Source organism: Schistocerca serialis, chromosome 10, assembly GCF_023864345.2.
Source record: "Schistocerca serialis cubense isolate TAMUIC-IGC-003099 chromosome 10, iqSchSeri2.2, whole genome shotgun sequence".
Lineage (NCBI taxonomy): Eukaryota > Metazoa > Arthropoda > Insecta > Orthoptera > Acrididae > Schistocerca > Schistocerca serialis.
The window spans coordinates 34,546,470-34,567,814 of NC_064647.1; the positions used below are offsets into that span (position 1 = coordinate 34,546,470).

The 21,345-nt window shown below is 44.0% G+C and overlaps 1 protein-coding gene across 1 annotated transcript in view; it reads left to right on the forward strand.

The window, feature by feature from the left end:
• Positions 1-21,345, forward strand: part of LOC126424766 (esterase FE4-like) — a 189,915-nt gene that overhangs the window by 26,082 nt on the left and 142,488 nt on the right. Inside the window, exon 2 of the mRNA XM_050087517.1 lies at positions 20,063-20,200. Within this exon, the coding sequence (XP_049943474.1) occupies positions 20,063-20,200 (138 nt within the window). The remainder of the gene's footprint in view (positions 1-20,062; positions 20,201-21,345) is intronic.

A 21,345-nucleotide genomic window follows, 5' to 3' on the forward strand; every position in this document is an offset into this window, starting at 1 on the left:
TCCCTGAGTCAACAGATGCACCAACAGTTCAACGACGTTTGCAGCAGCATGGACTATCACAGACAGGAGCGCCTGCGACGGTGTACTCAACGACGAACCTGGGTGCACGAATGACAAAACGTCATTTTTTCGGATGAATACAGGTTCTGTTTAGAGCATCATGATGGTCGCATCAGTGTTTGGCGACATCGCGTTGAACGCACGTTGGAAGCCTGTATTCGTCATCGCCGTACTGGCGTATCACCCGGCTTGATGGTATGGGGTGCCATTGGTTACACGTCTCAGTCACCTCTTGTTTGCATTGACGGCGCTTTGAACAGTGGACGTTACATTTCAGATGTGTTACGACCCGTGGCTCTACCCTTCATTCGATCCCTGCGAAACTCTACATCTCAGCAGGATAATGCACGACCGCATGTTTCAGGTCCTGTACGGGCCTTTCTGGATACAGAAAGTGTTCGACTGCTGCCTTGGCCAGCACATTCTCCAGAGCTCTCACCAATTGAAAACATCTGGTCAATGGTGGCCGATCAACTGGCTAGTCACAATACGCCAGTCATTACTCTTGATGAACTGTGGTATCGTGTTGAAGCTGCATGGGCAGCTGTACCTGTACACGCCATCCAAGCTCTGTTTGACTCAATGCCCAGGCGTATCGAGGCCGTTATTACGGTCAGAGGTGGTTGTTCTGGGTACTGATTTCTCAGGATCTATGCACCCAAATTGCGTGAAAATGTAATCACATGTCAGTTCTAGTATAATTGTCCAATGAATACCCGTTTATCATCTGCATTTCTTCTTGGTGTAGCAATTTTAATGGCCGGTAGTGTACACGCTGTAACGGCTGTGAGTGTTAATTACCTTTGAGATTGGAAATGGTGAGTTGATGTTATTCAGGGGTGCCTTTAAGGAGACAAAGACACCATTATCAACACTTCACCGAGTTTGAACGAGGTCGTGTAATAGGGCTACGAGAAGGTGAATATCCCTCCTTCTGCGATACTTTTATAAAGACTTGACAGGAATGTAGCCACTGTACGTGGCAGCTGGCAACACTGGTCACGAGAATATACGGCCGCAGTAAGACTGTGCTCCAGAGGGTCAGGGGTGGCGCTACAGAGGTGGAAGAGTATCTTCATCGGCTTATGACTCTGACGAATCAAACTGCATCTGCGGCAGAATCTTGAGCAGGCGTTGGCACCACAATGACACAACGAACTGTTGCAAATCGGTTATCTCAAGAACAGCTGCGATCCAGACGCCATGCAGCGCGCATTCCACAGTCCCCGAACCGCCGCTATTTGAGACTTCAGTGGTGTCAATCGAGAGCTCATTGGAGGCCAGGGTGGAGGTCTGCTGTGTTTTCTCATGAAAGCTGGTTCTGCCTCGGAACCAGTGATGGCCATATGTTGGTTAGAAGGAGGCCAGGGGAGGGCAGGCAACCACCCGTCAGCAGGCTATTCGCACTGGACCTACACCTAGAGTTATGGTCTAGGCTGCGATTTCGTATGACAGCACAAGCAATCTCGTTCTTATCCCGCGCATACTGACTGCCAATCAGTTCGTCAGTATGGTGATTCGACCTGTACTGCTGCCATTCATTAACGAAATAACAGGTTTTTTCCCCAACAGGATAACGCTCGCCCACATACAGCTGCTGCAAGCCAACATACACCATAGGATGTCGACATGTTGCCTAGGCCTGCTCGATCAACATATCTGTCTAGAATCGAAAACATATCGGACATCATTGCACGAAAAGTCTAGCCAGATCCACAGACGGCATTGAATGTTCCAGTATTGACCGAGCAAGTCCAACAGGCATGGAACTCCATGCGACAAAGTGACATCCGGCATGTGTACAACGCAATGGACACACTTTCGCATGCTTGCATTCAATATTCTGCCTATTACACCGGCTATTAATCTACAAGCACGTCTTGTTTGCAGTGGCTTATCTCTCGCTTACATTAACCTGCTCTCTTGCAAAGTTAACTAGACCATTACACACATCAAAAAAAGTTTTGCTTCACCGCGGTTCCGAGAACTCCTGAAGATAGACTTTGACTGTGGATATTGTATCTCATACCCACTCCATTTGACTGTTCAGAGATGTCACTAAACCAGTCCAAGGAAGTAAACAACCATGCATGAGCAGCGCCTATTAGACGGAGGGGGTTCGACAAAAGGTCAGTTCCAGTCATTCCACCAGGAAGGAGGTACACGGCTAGTGTATAATTCAATCTTGCCTAGACGGTCAATACCGCAGTTCGATCGCCTCCGCGTTGTTACTTTGTGCCAGGAAGGTCTAGGTGCCTCGGAGCGATGTTGTTCGGACATGGAAGACATACAGAGAGACAGGACATGCCTCGCTCAGGCCACCCAAGGGCTACTACGGCGGTGGATGACCGCTACCTACGGATTATGCCTCGGAGGAACCCTGGCAGCAACACCACCATGTTGAATAATGCTTTTCGTGCAGCCGCACGATGTTGTGTTACGACTCAAACTGTGCGCAATAGGCTGCATGATGCGCAACTTCACTCCCAAATTCTGTGGCAAGGTCCATCTTTGCAACCACGACACCATTCAGAGCTGTACAGATGTGCCCAACTACATGCCGAATGGACCGCTCAGGATTGGCATCACGTTATCTTCACCGACGAGTGTCGTATATGTCTTCAACCAGACAAACGTCGGAGACGTATTTGGAGGCAACCCGATCAGGCTGAACTTCTTAGACACACTGAGAAGGAAGGTGGAGGTTACCTGATGTTTTGGAGTGTCATTACGTTGGGGCGACGTACGCTGCTGGTGCTCATGGAAGGCGCCGTAACGGTGAATGCTATCCTCCGACCGAGAGTGCAACCATATCGGCTGCACACTGGCGAGGCACTCCTCTTCATGGACGACAATTCGCGTCGCCACCGTGCACATCTTGTGAATGACTTCCTTCAGGATAACGACATTGCTCGACTAGAGTGGCGAGCATGTTCTCCAGACATCAACCCTATTGAACATGTCTGGGGTAGATTGAAAAGGGCTCTTTATCGACGATGTGACTCACTAACTGCTCTGAGGGATCTACGCCGACTGGCCGTTGAGGAGTGGGACAATCTGGACCAACAGTCCCTTGATGAACTTGTGGGTAGTAAGTCACAACGAATACAGGACGAGCTTCTGGGTATTAGAGGCACCCGTGTGTACAGCAATCTGAACCACCACCTCTGAAGGTCTCAAAGGGTGCATGGCAAATACAGGACGTGCTTGGATCAAGGAACAGTCGGAATTGTTGTTGTAAATTGTTGTAGTTGTGCTGGGAAAGTCCCTGAGCTTCAAGCGCTAATAGAAAGCACAGAAGCTGAAATCGTTATAGGTACAGAAAGCTGGCTAAAGCCTGAAATAAGTTCTGCAGAAATTTTTACGAAGTCTTAAACGGTGTTCAGGAAAGGTAGATTAGGCAGAATTGATGGTGGAGTGTTCGTGTCTGTCAGTAGTGGTTTATCTTGTAGTGAAGTTGAAGTAGATACTCCGTGCGAATTGGTATGGGTGGAGGTTGTACTTAACATCCGAAGTAAGTTAATAATTGGCTACTTCTACCGACCCCCAGACTCCGATGATATAGTTGCTGAACAGTTCAGAGAAAGCTTGAGTCTCGTAACAAATAAATACCCCACTCATACGGTTATAGTTGGTAGGGACTTCAACCTCCCCTCGATATGTTGGCAAAAATACTTGTTCAAAACCAGTGGTAGGCAGAAAACATCTTCCGAGATTGTCCTAAATGCTTTCTCCGAAAATTATTTCATGCAATTAGTCCACGAACCCACGCTAATTGTAAATGGTTGCGAAAACACACTTGACCTCTTAGCCACAAACAATCCAGAGCTGATAGACAGCATCATGACTGATACAGGATTAGTGATCACAAGGTCGTTGTAGCTAGGCTCAATACCGTTTCTTCCAAATCCACCAGAAACAAACACAAAATAATTTTATTTAAAAAAAGCGGATAAAGTGTCACTAGAAGCCTTCCTAAGAGACAATCTCCATTCCTTCCGAACTGACTATGCAAATGTAGACGAGATGTGGCTCAAATTCAAAGATATAGTAGCAACAGCAATTGAGAGATTCATACCTCATAAATTGATAAGACATGAAACTGATCCCCCATGGTACACAAAACAGGTCCGAACGTTGTTGCAGAGGCAACGGAAAAAGCATGCGAAGTTCAGAAGAACGCGAAATCCCGAAGATTGGCTAAAATTTACAGACGCGCGAAATTTGGCACGGACTTCAATGCGAGATGCCTTCAATAGGTTCCACAACGAAACGTTGTCTCGAAATTTGGTAGAAAATCCGAAGAAATTCTGGTGGTATGTAAAGTACACAAGCGGCAAGACGCAGTCAATACCTTGGGTGCGCAGTGCCGATGCTACTGTTACCGACGACTGTACCGCTAAAGCGGAGTTATTGAACGCAGCTTTCCGAAATTCCTTCACCAGGGAAGACGAATGGAATATTCCAGAATTTGAAACACGAACAGCTCCTAGCATGAGTTTCTTAGAAGTAGATACCTTAGGGGTTGCGAAGCAACTCAAATCGCTTGATACAGGCACCTCTTCAGGTCCAAATTGTATACCGATTAGGTTCCTTTCAGATTACGTTGATACAATAGCTCCCTACTTAGCAACCATATACAACCGCTCGCTCACCGATAGATCTGTACCTACAGATTGGAAAATTGCGCAGGTCGCACCAGTGTTTAAGAAGGGTAGTAGGAGTAATCTATCGAGCTACTGACCTATATCATTGACGTGGATTTGCAGTAGGGTTTTGGAGCATATATTGTATTCAAACATTATGAATCACCTCGAAGGGAACGATCTATTGATACGTAATCAGCATGGTTCCAGAAAACATCGTTCTTGTGCAACGCGTCTAGCTCTTTATTCGTACGAAGTAATGGCCGCTGTCGACAGGGGATCTCAAGTTGATTCCGTATTTCTAGATTTCCGGAAAGCTTTTGACACCGTTCCTCAAAAGCGACTTCTAATCAAGCTGCGGGCCTATGGGGTATCGTCTCAGTCGTGCGACTGGATTCGTGATTTCCTGTCAGGAAGGTCGCAGTTCGTAGTAATAGACGGCAAATCATCGAGTAAAATTGAAGTGATATCAGGTGTTCTCCAGGGAAGCGTCCTGGGACCTCTGCTGTTCCTCATCTATATAAATGACCTGGGTGACAATCTGAGCAGTTCTCTTAGGTTGTTCGCAGATGATGCTGTAATTTACCGTCTAGTAAGGTCATCCGAAGACCAGTATCAGTTGCAAAGCGATTTAGAAAAGATTGCTGTATGGTGTGGCAGGTGGCAGTTGACGCTAAATAACGAAAAATGTGAGGTGATCCACATGAGTTTCAAAAGAAATGCGTTGGAATTCGATTACTCAATAAAAAGTACAATTCTCAAGGCTGTCAATTCAACTAAGTACCTGGGTGTTAAAATTACGAACAACTTCAGTTGGAAAGACCACATAGATAATATTGTGGGGAAGGCGAGCCAAAGGTTGCGTTTCATTGGCAGGACACTTAGAAGATGCAACAAGTCCACTAAAGAGACAGCTTACACTACACTCGGTCGTCCTCTGTTAGAATATTGTTGCGCGGTGTGGGATCCTTATCAGATGGGATTGACGGAGGACATCGAAAGGGTGCAAAAAAGGGCAGCTCGTTTTGTATTATCACGTAATAGGGGAGAGAGTGTGGCAAATATGATACGCGAGTTGGGTTGGAAGTCATTAAAGCAAAGACGTTTTTCGTCGCGGCGAGATGTATTTACGAAATTTAAGTCACCAACTTCCTCTTCCGAATGCGAAAATATTTTGTTGAGCCCAACATACATAGGTAGGAATGATCATCAAAATAAAATAAGAGAAATCAGAGTTCGAACAGAAAAGTTTAGGTATTCGTTTTTCCCGCGCGCTGTTCGGGAGTGGAATGGTAGAGAGATAGTATGATTGTGGTTCGGCGAACCCTCTGCCAAGCACTTAAATGTGAATTGCAGAGTAATCAAGTAGATGTAGATGTCGATGTATGGTGGTACAACGTACAATGTGTGGTTTTCATGAGCAATAAGAAGGGTGGAAATAATGTTTATGTTGATCTCTATTCCAATTTTCAGTACAGGTTGCGGAACTCTCGGAACCGAAGTGATGCAAACTTTTTTTTGATGTGTATGTACACTCTTGAAATTTCGTCACACTACATCCGTTATGTTTTGGTGTTGCGATTTTTTTCTGTCAGTGTATAATCAGACAGAATTTTAGAGTACTCTAATATTCATCTTGTTCCAAAGTTCATCTGTGGTGGTTGGCATTGGGTCACAGCACTGCACCATCGTTTCACCATATCTCACACATTATCGACTAACGACAAGTCTGGTGTCAGTCAGGCCAGGGCAAAAGGCACCATGAACTCACGTGTTAGTGCAGCAATATGTGCTCGTACATTATCTTGCTGAAAAAGGGCGTCTGGGGTATTGTACAGAAAGGGTATGGCTAAGGATCGCAGAATGTCATTCACGTAGGTCACACTGGTCGCAGCATCCTTAACACACAGTGTGATATGTGGCTGTACCCAGTAACACCTCACACCATAAGACCTCGAGTGCGAAAGCAGTCGTTGTGATGCCGCTTCCAGTGTATGTGGCGAAGCAAAATACGGCTATCATTTTCAAACAAACAGGAACTGGATTCGTCCGAAAACACTATCTGATGCCATTCCTGTTCATAGTGACATCGTTCCATACACCATTGCCGTCTAGCCTGTTTCTGCACGTAACACTTGCAGCGGCGGCGGCGGAGTGTCACCCCCGACAGTGTATGATGCATTACACTGTTTAACTGTTGCTCCAGAGCCGAGGAGGACGGAGATCTGTTCTGCAATGACATTCAGATATTTCTATCTTCTCGGGGAAGGGGGTGGGCGGCCTCGTTTGTGCGGCCTGCCTCATTCGTCGTGTTCTACGGCGTCCCATAAAGCATTCCGTACACACCCGTTGCACTGCCGAAATATCTCGTCCCATTCCGTACACACCCGTTGCACTGCCGAAATATGTCGTCCCACACGAGCAGCAGTATCCCAGGTGGATGCACCACATTCTCTCATGCCAATAATACGCCCTCTTCCAAACTCGCTGATTTGACAGTAAGTTCGCGAATACGTCTGCGAGACACCCTGCACGTCTGCTCAACTTACACGGATCCATTAGCTACGGTTTATAGCGACAACGAGAGCCGCAGACGCATTTCACCGGTGGGTGTTGTTGCGCCGTCATATCAGTGTTGACTTTGAACCCGCAGGCCGACATGCTTCGAATGCTAAGCATTTTTACAGAACATACTAATGTATAAGTCCTGTGAATATGAACGTCCTAACTCTAGTTCTTCAAGGTGTTATGTTTTTTTCTGAAAATGAGTCTACGTAATTGCGGTTTATGAGTCTGAGTTGGTTATCCAAGGTAACAGCACAGTATAAACGATTTTAGAGGATACGTCCTTTTAATTATGAAATAGTTTAAGTGAACTGCATATTTCCATGCACTGAGCTAACGAACAACATGCTTCTACACATGTCTGGAACAACTCGTTCTGCTAGCAACGCAGCTACTTGCCTGAATACTACAATTCAGCTTTATTCCCAGTTTTCAAACGGATTACTCCCCAATAACTTCAGGCACCTACAACTCAGTCAGCATTGACGTATATAAACAGTAAGGCCAGTATTGCACTATCATATTTCTCTGACAAATATATGATCAAATATTCGTCAAATTTGTTTGACAATGATATTTGACGTGGTCATCATATTTTCGTCGAAGTTCAAGATGGGTGACAACAATAACTTGTTATGCGGAGCAGTTGCATGTACCACAATTGCACTGTGTGCGCATTTGGAAGAGAAGTGGGAAAAAAAAGAAATGCACCCGGGTGAAGCCGTGGGCTTTATGACGAGACGATAAAAACATTCAACAAAATTTGTTACGTGAGCTCCTAATGGAGGACGGGAAGTCGTACATAAATTACTTGAGAATGGATGAGCATATTTTTCCGTATTTGCTCAGTGAAGCGTCTCGTCATATCACAAAGCACAATACTCACTTAAGAAGTGCTATATCTGCAGAAGACACGCTCACAGTGACACTACGGTTTCTCGCGAGATGAGGCAGTTACTCTAGCTTACAGTACAGGACTCGAATACCACGGTGCACATTAACTAAAATAATACCTGAAACATGTAAAACACTGTTCTTGTTGTTGTTGTGGTCTTCAGTGCAGAGACTGGTTTGATGCAGCTCTCCATGCTACTCTATCCTGTGCAGGGTTCTTCATCTCCCAGTACCTACTGCAACCTACATCTGAATCTGTTTAGTGTATTCATCTCTTGGTCTCCCTCTGCGATTTTTACCCTCCACGCTGCCCTCCAATACTAAATCGGTGGTCCCTTGATGCCTCAGAACACGTCCTACCAACCGTTCCCTTCTTCTAGTCAAGTTATGCCACAAACTCCTCCCCAATTCTATTCAATACGTCCTCATTACTTATGTGACCTACATATCTAATCTTCAGCATTCTTCTGTAGCACCACATTTTGAAAGCTTATATTCTCTTCTTGTCCAAACTATTTATCGTCCATGTTTCACTTCCATACATGGCTACACTCCATACAAATACTTTCAGAAACGACTTCCTGACACTTAAATCTATACTCGATGCTAACAAATTTCTCTTCTTCAGAAACGGTTTCCTTGCCATTGCCAGTCTACATTTTATATCCTCTCTACTTCGACCATCATCAGTTATTTTGCTCCCCAAATAGCAAAACTCATTTACTACTTTAAGTGTCTCATTTCCTAATCTAATTCCCTAAGCATCACCCGATTTAATTCGACTACATTCCATTATCCTAGTTTTGCTTTTGTTGATGTTCATGTTATATCCTCCTTTCAAGACACTGTCCATTCCGTTCAGCTGCTCTTCCAGGTCCTTTACTGTTTCTGACAGAATAACAATTTCATGGGCGAACCTCAAAGCTTTTACTTCTACTCCATGGGTTTTAAATCCTACTCTTTTGTTTTCTTTACTGCCTGCTCAATATACAGGTTGAATAGCATCGGGGAGAGGCTACAACCGTGTCTAACTCCCTTCCCAACCACTGCTTCCCTTTCATGCCCCTCGACCCTTATAACTGCCATCTGGTTTCTGTACAAATTGTAAATAGCCTTTCGCTCCCTGTATTTTACCCCTGCCACCTTCAGAATTTGAAAGAGAGTATTCCAGTCAACATTGTCAAAAGCTTTCTCTAAGTCAAGAATTGATAGAAACGTAGGTTTGCCTTTCCTTAATCTATTTTCTAAGATAAGTCGTAGGGTCAGAATTGCCTCACGTGTTCCACCATTTCTACGGAATACAAACTGATCTTCTCCGAGGTCGGTTTCTACCAGTTTTTCCATTCGTCTGTAAAGAATTCGTGTTAGTATTTTGCAGCCGTGGCTTATTAAACTGATAGTTCGGTAATTTTCACATTTGTCAACACCTGCTTTCTTTGGGATTCGAGTTATTATATTCTTCTTGAAGTCTGAGGGTATTTCGCCTGTCTCCTACATCTTGCTCACCAGATGGTAGAGTTTTGTCAGGACTGGCTCTCCCAAGGCTGTCAGTAGTTCTAACGGAATGTTGTCTACTCCCAGGGCCATGTTTCCACTTATGTCTTTCAGTGCTCTGTCAAACTCTTCACGCTGTATCATATCTCCCATTTCATCTTCATCTACATCCTCTTCGATTTCCATAATACTGTCCTCAAGAACACCGCCCTTGTATATACCATCCATATACTCCTTCTATCTTTCTGCTTTCCCTTCTTCGCTTAGAACTGGGTTTCTCTTTTCTCCAAAGGTCTCTTTAATTTTCCTGTAGGCAGTATCCATCTTACCCTTGCATTTGTTCTCTAGCCATCCCTGCTTAGCCATTTTGCACTTCCTGTCGATTCCATTTTTGAGACGTTTGTATTCCTTTTTGCTTACATCATTTACTGCATCTTTGTATTTTCTACTTTCATCAATTAAATTCAATCTCTCTTCTGTTACCCATGGATTTCTATTAGCCCTCGTCTTTTTACCTACTTGATCCTCTGCTGACTTCACTCTCTCAAAGCTACCCAATCTTCTTCTACTGTATTTCTTTCCCCCATAAAGCACTAAAGGACCAATATCTGAAAATAAATAAGTGTTCAATACGCTTGATGTGCATGAAGAACTATTTTTATTGTATATTAAAGTAATAATTACATTTTTCGCCCAACAACTACAAAATTAATAGAAGTGTCTGAAACTGATGAGGCGCTTTACAATGTGAGGCATCAGGAGTACAGAAATACGTATATTAAGAAGACTGGAAGGGTCGGAATATATACATAAAATGAAATATGTCGATACGTACTTTTGCTTTCTCGTGAGAGTAGCTTGAGTGGAGTCCATTAATTTTCTTTTTTAATGCCGTCACCCGTGCACCTGGACCGTGTATCTCACGGCTAATGACCTCCACAATTTTTGTGTAGCTCTCCAGCCTTCTTAATCTATTTTTGTACTCAGGATGCCTCACGTAGTAAAGCGCCTCATCACCTACATACATTTCCATTAATTTTGTAGTTGACAGCACACACGAGTTAAACTTCGCAGCCATGTCTACAAACACGCTACTGGTGACAGAACGCTGCAGCGATGCTAGTACTCCAAGTGGTAACATTTCACACTGCAGTGAGCAGAAGAGAAGTGACTTATGATCAAATCTACAGCGAGGGCCTAGGTTTGATTATATTTATTTGACGACAGGCGAGATTTGACGAAGTTCCCTATTACACCACCAAATTTCTTTGACATAAATATTTGACATATCAACTTTGACAAAGAAATATGATAGTGTAATACCGGTCTAATCAGCGACAAGGGCCAGACGAAACCATCAGCCAAACCATCCAGTGCCGTCCAGCAAATACTGACACGAACATAAAAGCTTTATTAAGCATCGGCGCCGAGTAGTACACAAATAGCATTGTTACCGATTCGGAGTAAGTAGGCAGCTCTGCAGGGGTATAGGGAGTGGCGTCTTACATGGAGAGCGAGTCGAATAATCGATACGTCCAGGTCGACGGCTGAATGTAGAAGGACACTCCACCGACCTGCCCGGTAAGAAGCTAAATGTCGGCACATCCTCCCGTGTCACACTCAAGACGACAGGGAGTGGACCGTGGCTGGAAACTCACTATCACTTCAACAATAATTTCTCAGCTCCTTTTTTTTTTTTTTTTTTTTTTTTTGCAATCAGTCTACTGACTGGTTTGATGCGGCCCGCCACGAATTCCTTTCCTGTGCTAACCTCTTCATCTCAGATCTCAGAGTAGCACTTGCAACCTACGTCCTCAATTATTTGCTTGACGTATTCCAATCTCCGTCTTCATCTACAGTTTTTCCCCTCTACAGCTCCCTCTATTACCATGGAAGTCATTCCCTCATGTCTTAGCAGATGTCCTATCATCCTGTCCCTTCTCCTTATCAGTGTTTTCCACATATTCCTTTCCTCTCCGATTCTGCGTAGAACCTCCTCATTCCTTACCTTATCAGTCCACCTAATTTTCAACTTTCGTCTATAGCACCACATTTCAAATGCTTCGATTCTCTTCTGTTCCGGTTTTCCCACAGTCCATGTTTCACTACCATACAATGCTGTACTCCAGACGTACATCCTCAGAAATTTCTTCCTCAAACGAAGGCCGGTATTTGATATTAGTAGACTTCTCTTGGCCAGAAATGCCTTTTTTGCCATAGCGAGTCTGCTTTTGATGTCCTCCTTGCTCCGTCCGTCATTGGTTATTTTACTGCCTAGGCAGCAGAATTCTTTAACTTCATTGACTTCGTGACCATCAATCCTGATGTTAAGTTTCTCGCTGTTCTCATTTCTACTACTTCTCATTACCTCCGTCTTTCTCCGATTTACTCTCAAACCATACTGTGTACTCATTAGACTGTTCATTCCGTTCAGCAGATCATTTAATTCTTCTTCACTTTCACTCAGGATAGCAATGTCATCAGCGAATCGTATCATTGATATCCTTTGACCCTGTATTTTAAGGCGCTACACTCTGGAACCGCACGACCGCTACGGTCGCAGGTTCGAATCCTGCCTCGGGCATGGATGTGTGTGATGTCCTTAGGTTAGTCAGGTTTAAGTAGTTCTAAGTTCTAGGGGACTTATGACCACAGCAGTTGAGTCCCATAGTGCTCAGAGCCATTTGAACCTTTTTTTTTTTTTAATTTAATTCCACTCCTGAACCTTTCTTTTATTTCCATCATTGCTCCCTCGATGTACAGATTGAAGAGTAGGGGCGAAATGCTACAGCCTTGTCTTACACCCTTCTTAATACGAGCACTTCGTTCTTGATCGTCCACTCTTATTATTCCCTCTTGGTTGTTGTACATATTGTATATGACCCGTCTCTCCCTACAGCTTACTCCTACCTTTCTCAGAATCTCGAACAGCTTGCACCATTTTATATTGTCGAACGCTTTTTCCAGGTCGACAAATCCTATGAAAGTGTCTTGATTTTTCTTTAGCCTTGCTTCCATTATTAGCCGTAACGTCACAATTGCCTCTCTCGTCCCTTTACTTTTCCTAAACCCAAACTGATCGTCACCTAGCGCATTCTCAATTTTCTTTTCCATTCTTCTGTTTATTATTCTTGTAAGCAGCTTCGATGCATGAGCTGTTAAGCTGATTGTGCTATAATTCTCATACTTGTCAGCTCTTGCCGTCTTCGGAATTGTGTGGATGATGCTTTTCCGAAAGTCAGATGGTATATCGCCAGACTCATATATTCTATACACCAACGTGAATAGTCGTTTTGTTGCCACTTCCCCCAGTGATTTTAGAAATTCTGATGGAATGTTATCTATCCCTTATACCTTATTTGACCGTAAGTCCTCCAAAGCTCTTTTAAATTCCGATTCTAATACTGGATCCCCTATCTCATCTAAATCGACTCCGGTTTCTTCTTCTATCACATCAGACAAATCTTCACCCTGATAGAGGCTTTCAATGTATTCTTTCCACCTATCTGCTCTCTCCTCTGCATTTAACAGTGGAATTCCCGTTGCACTCTTAATGTTACCACCGTTGCTTTTAATGTCACCAAAGGTTGTTTTGACTTTCCTGTATGCTGAGTTCGTCCTTCCGACAATCATATCTTTTTCGATGTCTTCACATTTTTCCTGCAGCCATTTCGTCTTAGCTTCCCTGCACTTCCTATTTATTTCATTCCTCAGCGACTTGTATTTCTGTATTCCTGATTTTCCCGGAACATGTTTTTACTTCCTCCTTTCATTAATCAACTGAAGTATTTCTTCTGTTACCCATGGTTTCTTCGCAGCTACCTTCTTTGTACCCATATTTTCCTTCCCAACTTCTGTGATGGCCCTTTTTAGAGATGTCCATTCCTCTTCAACTGTACTGCCTACTGCGTTATTCCTTATTGCTGTATCTATAGCGTTAGAGAATTTCAAACGTATCTCGTCATTCCTTAGTACTTTCGTATCCCACTTCTTTGCGTATTGATTCTTCCCGACTAATGTCTTGAACTTCAGCCTACTCTTCATCACTACTATATTGTGATCTGAGTCTATATCTGCTCCTGGGTAAGCCTTTCAATCCAGTATCTGATTTCGGAATCTCTGTCTGACCATGATGTAATCTAATTGAAATCTTCCCGTATCTCCCGGCCTTTTCCAAGTATACCTCCTCCTCTTGTGATGAACAGGGTATTCGCTATTACTAGCTGAAACTTGTTACAGAACTCAATTAGTCTTTCTCCTCTTTCATTCCTTGTCCCGAGCCCATATTCTCCTGTAACCTTTTCTTCTACTCCTTCCCCTACAACTGCTTTTCAGTTGCCCATGACTATTGGATTTTCGTCTCTCTTTACATACTGCATTACCGTTTCAATATCCTCATACACTTTCTCTATCTGTTCATCTTCAGCTTGCGACGTCGGCATGTATACCTGAACTATCGTTGTCGGTGTTGGTCTGCTGTCGATTCTGATTAGAACAACCTGGTCACTGAACTGTTCACAGTAACGCACTCTCTGCCCTACCTTCCTATTCATACGAATCCTACACCTGTTATACCATTTTCTGCTGCTGATGATATTACCCGATACTCATTTGACCAGAAATCCTTGTCTTCCTTCCACTTCACTTCACTGACCCCTACTATATCTAGATTGAGACTTTGCATTTCCCTTTTCAGATTTTCTAGTTTCCCTACCACGTTCAAGCTTCTGACATTCCATGCACCGACTCGTAGAACGTTATCCTTTCGTAGATTATTCAATCTTTTTCTCATGGTAACCTCCCCCTTGGCAGTCCCCTCCCGGAGATCCAAATGGGGGACTATTCCGGAATCTTATGCCAATGGAGAGATCATCATGACACTTCTTCAGTTACAGGCCACATGTCCTGTGGATACACGTTACGTGTCTTTAATGCTGTGGTTTCCATTGCCTTCTGCATCCTCACGTCGTTGATCATTGCTGATTCTTCCGCCCTTAGGGGAAATTTCCCACCCCTAGGACAAGAGAGTGCCCTGAACCTCTATCCGCTCCTCCGCCCTCTTTGACAAGGCCGTTGGCAGAATGAGGCTGACTTCTTATGCCGGAAGTCTTCGGCCGCCAATGCTGATTATTTATCAAAATTTAGGCAGTGGCGGGTATCGAACCTGGGACCCACTTGTCCGCCGTCTTTTATAATAGTGTGTGCGTTGTGAGATAGGACTGATGAAGTACAACGAAAATGTTCCAAGAAGGGCAGCACGTTTTGTCTCTCAGCGCGCTGTAGGAGACTGGAATAATAGAGAATTGTGAAGGTGGTTCGATGAACCATCTGCAAGGGACTTAAATATGATTTGCGGAGTATCCATGTAGATGTAGATGTAGATCTAGAAAATGCTGTGGAGGTATGTTCTCAGTTCACAATATGAATTAACAACGAAATGATTCCAAACATTACTCAAAATGGTTCAAATGGCTCTGAGCACTATGGGACTTAAAACATCTGTAGTCATGTGGTCATCAGTCCCCTAGGACTTAGAGCTACTTACACCTAACTAACCTAAGGACATCACACACATCCATGCCCGAGGCAGGATTCAAACCTGCGACCGTAGCGGTCGCGCGGTTCCAGACCGAAGCGCCTAGAACCGCTCGGCCACATCGGCCGGCCAAACATTACTCTTCGGATGACAAGGTACTATTTTCAAAAAAAAGGACATCATGACCTGAATACATGGGATAAACCTACATCATCCAGCTACCACACACAGCAGAAATCACAATCGTGCAATTTATAACACTAGAGCAATCATCGTAAGGGCACATTCTCATTTCGGTATTTCCACTTTCACGTAAGGCTTAACTTCGGAAATGCGCGGTCTAAAAACCTTTCATTTTGGGGGCTCGTCACCAACCATGTGACCGGATGAAAAAACACAAAATTCGGCAGGCGCAACAAACCATAATTTTTATGTGATCCGTAACTTGTCGCGCCAAACCATTCCACCCAGAGCTGACCCTCTGGTTTCGGAGAGACTGGCCGTCTTCCAGCATTCCAAGGTTTTTCCATTTTCTGGTGGGTTATGCACGAGTTATTATGGGCGTACTTCCAGTTACCCGAGGTACGTGCAGCACGCTCTCTCTCCGGAAGCAAATTATAAGTGACCACAAGTTGGTGAGCAGTGAATCAGGTTTAAACGCAAACGTCAAGCTAGCTAGCGTGGCCTATTGTGCTTCGTGTACGGCCATATTGAAAGCACACATTAACCCGTTGAGAATAACGGTGTGCTCAGGCTGTTTTGAATAGGGTGCTTGACCTGATTCACGTTCCATACTGTGTAAATTATTTGCGAGACGCTGTCAGTAACAGGGATAATATATTACACCATAAATATCGCCATGAATGCGAATGGTTGATAAGTTTGACGACAAACAACCACACACCTGGTATCATACATCTGCCAGACGTCGTGGCGACGTTTTGTGGATTTACTGAAGGCTAAGTTGTGCGAACAGAACCAGATGTTCATAGTAAGAAGCCAGCACTCAAACTGAAATCAACACCGTGGGAAGGGGTGAAATGACTCCGAAAGGGGACGAAATGTCCACCAGCAAGTTCGACAGCCGTCTCGCAGACGTTTGACACGAGTTAAGGGTCTGTAGATGGAGTGCGAATAAAAGTTCCTAATAATACTAATGCATGAAATGCATATGGATAGAAGCTACGTCAATGTCTGCAAACAAACCGATTCTTCATCACTGTGTATAGCAGTTGCAGCGTTCTTTAGGGAAAGGCAACTTCCACAACAAGAGTACTCTCACTTACATCTCCAGCATTACCTGTGTCCTCTTATGTGAGTAAACAAAATAATTTTGTTGAGATCGTATTTATGCGTTAGAGTTAGTTTCGCTTTTTACGTCAGTGCTTATTCGGTGTTGTTAAATGAGCTTTTATGTAAAATACACTCCTGTAAATAAGTGCTGAATGGTGTTTAATTTGCAAGTGTGATGTTGTCGCTGGTCTATGTAGTATTGTACTGTAAAGCCGTGTCACCATTTTCCAGTCACTTGGTGGTGAACTGTTGAGTGACCACAAAGTTACAGCACTTCTTTCGCGATTCACTAAATTACTGGTATACTGCAAAAATCTCTTTCATTTAGGAATTTCTGCTACTTGTAGAGTGGTCTGCACTGTGTGGCGCCATTTACTGCACACCCACAGTATTTCTTGCAAGGTGGGTGCCCATATGTGTGGTGGAACAGAACTGATCACGTTGTAGTCTAGAAAAGTATTCAGCTGTAATGCGTTGCTTGGCTGATGTTGAAATATCTGCAGTTCCACAACATCTAAGTGGCCTATTTCTGCTACAGACAGAGGCAATTTAAGCCTCTGGGCCTCTTCAGATGTTGCAAGAGATGAGGGTGAGTTGATGCATTTGTTATATCGCATCCTCTGAACCCTGTCTATGATACTGGAGACAATGAAATCGACACTGTCGAAAAATTTTCGAGTAGGTTACACTTGGCACAGGCTCTTAAGTGTGGTAGACAGTTGACGGCTCAGCTGTTCAAAGATTTTTATAGAAAAACCTAAAAGCTACGAATAAGAACTGATTTAATAAACTGAAAATATATATAAAACAGCTCAGTGAATTTATTTTGTCTACTCCCATAAGACAAGTGGACGGACCCTACATAACGAAATGTGTGAGGTCATCCACATGATTGCTAAAAGGAATCCGTTAAACTTCGGCTACACGATAAATCAGTCAAATCTAAAGGTCTTTAATTCAACTACCACGCCAAGGCGCCGGGGTTCGATCCCCGGCTGGGGCATGAGATTTTATCCGCTCAGAGCCCGGGTGTTGTGTTGTCCTCAACATCATTTCATCCCCATCTCCAAGTCGCCAAATGTGGCGTCGAATGAAATTAAGTACTTGTCCTCGGCCGCCGAACTTCCCCTAATGGGACTCCCGGCCCACAATACCCTACGCTCGTTTCCATTTCCACGACCAACATAAATTGGAAGAAAATGTTGTGGGGAAGGCTAACCAAAGACTGCGTCTAATTGGCAGGACACCTAGAAAATGTAACAGATCTACCTGGTAGACTGCCTACACTACGCTTGTCCGCCGTCTTTTATAATAGTGTGTGCGTTGTGAGATAGGACTGATGAAGTACAACGAAAATGTTCCAAGACGGGCAGCACGTTTTGTCTCTCAGCGCGCTGTAGGAGATTGGAATAATAGAGAATTGTGAAGGTGGCTCAATGAACCATCTGCAAGGGACTTAAATATGATTTGCGGAGTATCCATGTAGATGTAGATGTAGATCTAGAAAATGCTGTGGAGGTATATTCTGTAGGTAAACTGAAAAGGTGAAGTAAGTGTCCTTTCCCGCATGAGCGCTATGAGTGCTGTACACGATCACTAAGAATCAATCTTCCCTCTGACGGTGTACAACAGTATGCAGAGATTCACGTAGGTTCCTTCCGTATGTGTTTCTTGCGTAAGTAACTCATATCTGTATTCCACATATTGTTAATGCACTTTCAGGAAATTAGTATCTGTATACTTCACCTGCACACTGACTGTCTACACTCCCGGTGGCTACTAACTTGTCATACAAAGCCTTGATAGTCTTACCGTCTAGTGGCTCTGTTTGAATTAGAAAAAAAATTCACATCGGAAATTTCTTTGGACAGCAATGACTGATTTCGTTTCCACATACCACACTGCCCATTGGACTCCCTCTCGAGATGTGGTCATTTCTGCCAATTATATACCAACTGAAACAAAACAAAAAGAATTTTGAACTGCTTTTCATAATGCCACAAAACGCTGGTATCTACACTGAATCGGAAGAGAAACTGCTATAGGAATGCGTATTCAAATACAGAGATATGTAAACAGACAGAGTACGGCCTCGTGATGACTGGGTGTTGTGCGATGTTCTTAGGTTAGTTAGGTTTAAGTAGTTCTAAGTTCTAGGGGACTGATGACCATAGATGTTAAGTCCCATAGTGCTCAGAGCCATTTGAACCATTTTGAACAGAATACGGAGATCATAAGATATATATCTGACGCAGTTGTTAGATTGGTTACTGTTGCTAAAGTGGCAAGTTCTCAAGATTTAAATTAGTTTGAACGTGGTGTTATAGTCGGCGCACGAATGATAGTACACAACATCTCCGAGGTAGCGATGAAGTGGGAATTTTTCCATACGTCCATTTCACGAGTGTACCGTGAATATCAGGAATCCAGTAAAACATCAAATCTCCGATATCGTGGCGGCCGGAAAAAGATCCTGCAAGAACGGCAACAATGACTGAAGAGACTCCTTCAACGTGACAGGAGTGCAACCCTTCCGCAGATTGCTGCAGATTTCAATTCTGGGCCATCAGAAAGTGTCAGCGTGCGAACCATTCAACGAAAGATCATCGATATTGGCTTTTGGAGACGAAGGTACACTCGTGCACTCTTGATGACTGCACGACACAAAGCTGTACGCTTCGTCTGAGCCTCTCAACACCGACATTGGACTGTTGATGACTGGAAACATGTTGCCTGGTCGGATGACTCTCGTTTCAAATTGTATTGAGTGGATGGACGTGTAAGGAAATGGAGACAACCTCATGAATCGACGGACCCGACATGTCAGCAGGGGACTGTTCAAGCTGGTGGGGGATCTGAAATGCTGTGGGAGTGTGCAGTTGAAGTGATATGATACGTCCAGACACGACTCTAATGGGTGACAGGTACGTAGGCATCCTGCCTGATCACCTGCATCCATTCGTGTCCATTGTGCATTCTGACGGACTTGGGCAGTTCCAGCAGGACAATGCGACGCCCCACACGTCCAGAATAGTTACATGGGGGCTCCAGGAACACTCTTTTGAGTTTAAATAGTTCCACACAGGCATGAACATTATTGAGCATATTTGGGATGTGTTGCAAAGTGCTGTTCGGAAGAGATCTCCATGCCCTCGTACTCTTACGGATTTATGGGACCCCTGGAAGATTCATGGTGCCAGTTCCCTCCAGCACTACTTCAGACATTAAGACATTAGTCGAGTCCATGCCATGTCATTTTGTGGCACTTCTGCGTGCTTGTGGAGGCCCTACACGATATTAGGCAGGTGTACCAGTTTCTTTGGCTCTTCAGTTTATGTGTAATATTTTTTTAATTGAATTTGAAAATGAAGGAGCTTTCTCTATGGATACCCTGTATAACTCAGCCCCCATCCCTCACTCTCCTCTCTCTCTCTCTCTCTCTCTCTCTCTCTGTATGTGTGTGTGTGTGTGTGTGTGTGTGTGTGTGTGTGTGTGTGTGTGTGTTAACTTGCTTGCAGCTGCAGCTTCGTCTCCACATCATATTATATGTGTGTGTTATTTATTGTTATTTCAGCCACCACAGCCAGCAGCTGGGTGGATCGGAGTCCGAGACGCCACTAAACATGGCAACATCGCGCCCCAGATCGACATGCTGACAGGGAAATACGGTGGCGACGAGGACTGCCTCTTCATCAACGTCTGCACGCCCAGGGTACGTCATGATTCCCTTCACTTTTAAGTGCTCTACTGGCGTAGTAGCTTTATTCACCAGTCTGGTCTGGCAAGTGATGGAGGTGTCACCATTTCAGGTCCGACAATGGTTGATGGTGGTGTGCCTAGGAATCTTGCACTCTCATATCGCTAGACAAATAATCAAACAACTCATATTAATGAGTTTTATTACGACTAGGTAATTACAAAAACTTTGATATTACACATATGTGTCACAAGCAAAAGGCGACATACAAAACAGTCTTTGCAGTGACTGCTGATCTCTAACTGAGCTACGTAAGAGTACTAGTGAAGAGGCTACGATACGGCGGCCACCGAAGTTGCTAATGCTGAAGCTGCTATCGAAGTGGGCTGCAACCTGTCTGGCGTGGCGCATATGTCGTCTTCACCTAGGGGCCGTTGTTGTCGTGTTGTCATCCTGGAGGGAGGCTAGTCACTTTGCGATTGGCTGAGCTCTTCTCAAAGCCTTCTCCGTCGTTCCCGACTGGTGTGCCAACACTAACTTCACGCCGTAACAGCTGATACATGATAATCAGCCATTCAGGAATGTAGATTTTCTCAGAGAATTAATTGAAGCAATCTTTTCAGGCTGTCAGTTGAGTCATGAAGTCTTGTTGTCACAAGTTTACCACGATTTTTCTGCTCGTCAAAACCATACAACTGCACGACGCCACAATTAGACTTCTCTGAAAATGAGGAACGTGAAGCTCTTCGAAACGATGCAACAATACTGTACCAATGAAAAGTTCACATCAAAAACCAGAGTCGAAATTTTCTCATTTTTTTATTTCAGTGCATCGGTCCCTACACCGATAAATCACGATTTTAATTGATGAGATTTGGAGGAATGAACTTTGGTTCTCACTTACTGCAGCTCAAAGATACGATGGTTCTGCAAAAACATCTATTGTCAAAAACGCATGCAACAAAAGCAGCCTTTGTCATTTGGTTGGGGTATTCTAGTGTACCCCTACTTTTACATTTACATGACTAATCTGCAGTTCTCTCTTAAGTGCTTGGCAGAGGATTCTTCGAACCAACTTCAGTTTATTTACCGTTCCACACCCTAACAATGCTTTGGGAAAAATGAGCATTTAACTCTTTATGTACTGGCCCTGAATTCTC